Source organism: Sebastes fasciatus, chromosome 21 (assembly GCF_043250625.1).
Source record: "Sebastes fasciatus isolate fSebFas1 chromosome 21, fSebFas1.pri, whole genome shotgun sequence".
NCBI lineage: Eukaryota > Metazoa > Chordata > Actinopteri > Perciformes > Sebastidae > Sebastes > Sebastes fasciatus.
Window position 1 is genome coordinate 22,100,543 of NC_133815.1, and position 6,000 is coordinate 22,106,542.

Here is a 6,000-nt window from a genome sequence, read left to right on the forward strand (position 1 = left end):
TGCTCCATATAACATATGCTTCTCTTACAACAACTGACTCTGGAGGGCCATTCGCGTTTTTCGCGTCACACACCGTAGCTCTCCAACACGCTTCGCACACGGGAGAGGCTTCAGTTGGTTGCAATCTCAACCTCACCGCTAGATACTGCCAGATTCTACACACTGGACCTTTTAAGTAATTTATTTACATGACCTCTGGGCCCTCAGTCTCCTCAGCACCATTAAGGGCGATCGACATGCAAAGTGGAGCAATGAGAGTGATAGAAAGTGGTCATTTACAGCAGTATGGATGACAGGATGTCTTTCCTCATTTTACTCCTGTTGAGGAAAATGTTTTGTCAAAATAGTTGCACATAAATTCTCCCCTGCTCCAGGCACAACAATAACATTTTATCTAGCAGTGTATAAGCCATGACGATGAGCAGTAAATTACTTTAAAGCAGAATTTCACACAGGATCAAGGAAATTCTCGCACACTTCTTTTTTGAAAAGGAGCCATTTTCTGTGGCCGTTAGTAGAACATGATGTTTGAGTGTGCTTGGTTCTCCTCAGGCGAATACTGGATTGATCCAAACCAAGGCTGCTCCGGGGATTCCTTCAAAGTCTACTGTAACTTCACCGCCGGGGGCGAATCCTGCATCTATCCCGATAAGAAGTCTAATGGAGTAAGTGACTTTGGATTTGTGCCCTCAAGATTCATAACTGCCTGTTTCTAATCATCATTTCTCATCAAATATTAAGCCATCACGTTAAACCAACACATCAACACGCAGCGCAGCACGACGCTGAAGCTGTCAAAGGAAGCCATTTGATTTGCTTCAGGGCTAAGCTTGTACGGATTTCAGATTCACTTTTGTGCAAACAACAAAAAAAAAAAACACCAAAAGGCAAATGCTATAGAATGATTTGACTTTATGATTTGTAAAAAACGATATTTCAAAGATATTAAAATAACATACAGGTTTATCTTCTGCTCCCAGATGATAAACTTTGATGCGACCCTCGAGGCTTTGCTTTGTCCAACAAACTTTTGTTTGTGTTCACAGTGTAATTCATAACTAAATATATAATGCCCATGATAATGTCTAGTATTAATGCTTTTGTTTTCCACAGGTCAGAATATCTTCTTGGCCCAAAGAAGTCCCTGGGACATGGTTCAGTGAATTCAAGCGTGGTAAAATAGTAAGTCTTTTTTCCTCTTCTTTCATCCACAAAAACAGAAACTCCTTCGCTCAGTAGCTAAGCCAAATGGATCGCTCCATCTCTCCTACATACCTGTGCAGGGACACTGCAAAAATGGCAAGCAGCTGCTAATAGACTCAAATAGCAGCACCACCCATGAAATTGTGAGGCATTGACCCAAAGTTGCTCCCCATAAAGAAATCCCAAACTACCTAATGGTTAGAGTGTGTTCATATTTTAGGCAGAGCCAGAGCAGACAGAATTCAAAGTGCTAAGGGATATATGCTTTTTTATCACGAACAAGATTAGCTTAAAATAATCTACATTCTTTTGAAACAGTTGCTCATTTTCAGATATTGTCATTACAATTCTTAGGCTGTTCTATATAAAGTAGAGAGCATCAATAAAACATTTCAGAGGTTTCAAGCAGAATACCTTAGTATTTTAGCATTCCAGCAGTCCTCTCTCTGCCCTTGAACGGTTAAGATCCGTCTCAGTAAACATCAGCTACTATTTCTTGTAGTCAGAAATGAAAGAAACAAGTTTGTCCTGCTCCATCAAACCGGTGTCATGCTGATGTATTTCCACAGAGAAAAGACTTTAAAAGACTTCAAATGACTGTGACAGAAGGTTACACAGTACAGTACATCTCCCGGTAGCTCTTTTAATGCAAATAATTCACACAAGATTCACACAAAGTTCATGTTCCAGTCAGGGTCAGGCGTGTTTCTCTACATTCAAGCGACTAATAGGCTCATGAAGTAGACATTTATTAAACTGAGAATAAGAAAATACTGTTGGCAAACACACATATGCTGTTAAACTACCATAGAGTATTGTAAGTTAGTATTGTACAGACTTTTGGAAACCCCTGTTTCCCTACTATGTTACATGGAGACCAAATATCTTAACACGCAGTGGTATACTCATGTTTTCTATACTGCAAGTCAACCTAATGAGGAAGACATATTTAATACAGTAATTAGCTGATGTAGAAATCCTCTGGTTGCAACTAGGGTTAATGTTACCATGTAACTTTTAAGCACTGGCCTTGTCAAACCTGTTTAGGGATTTAGATGGGTTAAGAGGCAGCAATGGTTTCTGTATATCAATGAGGAAATCCTCTGTGTAATTGTTGCAGGTATTTTTACATCAGCCAGTTTGTCAATTTGAATTTTTCCTTTCCTAAATTACTTTAATATTATTTGGGCCTGTACATTCTCTTCATATCTTAGCAAACTGTACATGGTACAAAGGAAAATTGTGAATCAGCTGCCTGTTGTCATAGAAATACAAATTGAATCTTGTAATTGCCTTCAGCATTCATAAACTACAGACTTCATCTTATTTACAGAATTATATTTCAATTCTCCCTGGCACCCAAAACACTCCAGAATTTATTTTACACTAATTCAGTTATTCCCATATGCTCTACCAGGCGGTCTAAATATCTTCATCTTGCTTTATGTTTCAGTAATGAGGCCAAACATTCACGTAGATACAAAGCTGGCTGCTGGAGATCTAACATATGCATCGTCTATCATTTATAAAAAACCTCTCTGGTTATTTCAGTTTCTATTATTGCTGTGTGACAACTGAATAAATCCATCTGTTAAGTGAAAATGAAGACTCATATTTGCTTCTTACCTTTGACCTCTCTCTCTCTCTGTCAACAGCTTTCCTATGTTGACGCCGATGGAAACTCAATAAACATGGTACAGATGACCTTCCTCAGACTACTGACAGCCTCTGCCAGGCAAAACTTCACCTACAGCTGCCACCAGTCCGTGGCGTGGCACGACGCCACCAGCGACAGCTACGACAAAGCGATGCGCTTCCTGGGCGCCAACGACGAGGAGATGTCCTACGACAACAACCCTTACATCAAGGCCCTCTCAGACGGATGCGCGGTAAGCGATGTCCACAGATACTGTTTGTCTAAATGAGCGGGGAGTGGATGAGGTCACTCTGTTACAGGCATCACAAATGACCTCGGTTGAATACGAGTCAAGTGAGCAAAGCATGTACTTTCTGCTGCTCTCAAATTTGTATCTCAAGTGTGTTATTTTGGATGAGTTAGTTTGACCTGGCTAGCTAGGTCAAAATCAAGCATGATTTCTCACACATTTAATCCTGTTGGTGTTTCTAATAGAACTGTCAAGCTTTGAATGGTTGAAAGCAGTTCCTCATCCATTTGGCACTTACTGAACAGAACTATTATTCTTGAAATGAAATCACATTAGCGGTGAAATAAGGAAGAGTGGGAAGCCATGATGACAGCTAATGCCGGTGAAGCCCTGCTCTTCTCAGACACGCATTAGCAAAGTTTTCCCAGTAGCTCAGGTCTAAAGGAAATGAATGGACTGACCTAATGATGAGCATGAACACACAGTAAAAAGTTTTGTTCAGTTAGAAACATTTTTCTGCTCGTCTAATTGGTTCCTCTGTGTCTCTGTGTTTGTGTGTCTCTTGTTGCAGACGAGGAAGGGCTACGGAAAGACTGTGATGGAGATTAACACTCCCAAAATCGATCAGGTTCCAATCATCGATGTCATGTTGACTGACTTTGGGGACCCCAACCAGAAGTTTGGGTTCGAAGTTGGGCCCGTCTGCTTCCTTGGCTAAATAAAAAACGAAAACGAAAAAAAAAAAAAGGACTTGATGGGGCCAGCAAAGAAAGTCAAGTTGAGACGTTTTGGGTACCACCAAACCCCATTTCTAGCCCCCCACCCTTTTCTATGCCACATGCAAGTTTTGAATAAGAGATGGTGTAGCAAACATGTCTTTCCATGTATGTACGTGTAACCCAGGAAAATACTTGTTGCCCTTGTAGGGCTCGAACCACATGACTTAACCACGTTACGGAGCAAAGGTGAAGGACATTTGAACGCGTGGCAGAGGAGGGTGAATCGGAGGTAACCATGGAGAGGGGGTCAGGCGACATGAGGAGACACAGACCTCCTCTCTGGACTCTCCAGGTGCTGTATGAAAACGACTACAATGGTGCTTGTTCAAAAACACACAAAAAATATATAAAGAGGTGCTAAGAAAGAAGGTGTATTTTGATAATTATAAAAAAAAGAAACTGTAATTATTATTTTGTACAATACTGTTATTTCTGAATCCACTTTCAAAACTTGCATGTGTATCAGATTCTGCTTCCGGCTCTTTAATTTCAATGTTGGTTTCAAAGATATACAGTGTAAGTTAAAGACATCATTCAATCAAATAAATTTATAATTCTGATATTTTTTTTGTTCAACACATACTGTGTATTTGTCATGAAGCAAATAAAGTGAGCATTCAAACAATTCTCTATTGCTAAATTAGACTGTATTCCCTTTGTATATATTGACAGTCCAAAGCTTGAGGTTATTTGCTGTTTTGCCCTTGTGACCGTAGGCGAAACAACTGGAAGTATCACACCAGCACGTACACGGCAACATCTCCCACTAATGTTGTGATCCTGTGCTAGTAGGAAGCAATCATGGCATTCATTTTTTCCTTTATTTAATTCTATTTGTTGTTTTTTTTCTGTTTTGTTTTTCTGACAGGCTTTTTATTTTGGTTGTATACCTCAAACTTTCTTGATAACCTGTAAGATGCAAGGATGTTATGCCCTGTATATACCTTGGTTAAGCAATTAAGTTTATATATTTGGGTGGGGATTTTTTTTTTTAAAGAGAGAAATACGTTAACTGTTAGACATCCACTGTTCAAATCCTTCTGTGAATGCAATGAGAAGCCCTTTAGGTGACCCATTTTTGTAACTAAAATGAGAAGATGTTTTAATGTGCTTTTTATAGTTCATTTAAATATTAAAAACTGGATTCTAAACAACAGTGAACTGAATGTCTCAATGGTTTGTGTAAGGTGACTTTGGAGTAGATCTACCTACTGTACATGTCAAATGCTTTAAATCAAGGATATGTTCATTCAACTCTGGGCTGGTGCAATTCCATCTCTCTTGAAACCAATAAAGTACCATCTTACAAGAATTTCCTTTCATTCTGAGTACATGAATGGAAACGTGAATAAAATGTCTCCTTTTTTTTTGTCATAGGCAGAATGAAAAGAAAACCTCCTCATTTAAATGTTCCTATATTTGCTGCTTATTTCAATGTGCTTCTGAGAAGGATTATGGACTTGAGGTATATTTCACTATGTATCTTGCCTATTCAAGAGGCACACACACGCACAAAGCCATTTAACTCCACTGAATAAGTGTTTTTTTCATTCAGATAAAGAGGAAATATCGAGGCTTCTTATACACAAAGGATGTAAAGGCTCCAATATAGTGAGGAAGGTTTTTTAGCTCAGTTATCTTAGTGTATGTGTGACAAATATGAATTATTTTCAACGACAGAAACCTTTTATACCAAATCTGAATTTCAATTTGGGCTACGGCACTATGTGGGATTTTTCTTTATCACCTTGGAATTACCTGTGAGTGTTTTGATAGTTTCTACAGAGAAGAGCTGTGTGTGAGACTTCTGAGTGAGAAAATTGTGTCTGACAATTTTATATGGCTTGGTGGGAGAAAGAAGTTGTTGTCTGCAGCAAAGCACAGGACGGGAGACTTGCTCTCACACATGCAATCCGTATCGTGGTTGATTATATACAGATGTGACACCACTCACATCTTTACAGTAAATATGTAGCTGGACGGATAGCTTAGTTAAGCATAAAATACTGAAAACGGGAAAAAAAAAAACTAGCCTGGCTCTGCCCAAAGGTAACACAATCCTCCTACCAGCACCTCTAAAGCTCAATAATTAACATCTTATATCGGCAACACTTTCAGGATTAATTCAATTA

The 6,000-nt window shown here is 39.0% G+C and overlaps 1 protein-coding gene across 6 annotated transcripts in view; it reads left to right on the plus strand.

Annotated features, from left to right (window-relative positions):
- Positions 1-5,020, plus strand: part of col11a1a (collagen, type XI, alpha 1a) — a 90,425-nt gene extending 85,405 nt beyond the window's left edge. For all 6 annotated transcript variants that reach the window (XM_074621771.1, XM_074621773.1, XM_074621775.1 and 3 more), the window contains 4 exons: positions 553-665; positions 1,114-1,182; positions 2,859-3,092; positions 3,661-5,020. In XM_074621771.1, the coding sequence (XP_074477872.1) occupies positions 553-665; positions 1,114-1,182; positions 2,859-3,092; positions 3,661-3,807 (563 nt within the window). In that variant the 3' untranslated portion in view covers positions 3,808-5,020. The remainder of the gene's footprint in view (positions 1-552; positions 666-1,113; positions 1,183-2,858; positions 3,093-3,660) is intronic.
- Positions 5,021-6,000: the final 980 nt, after the last annotated feature.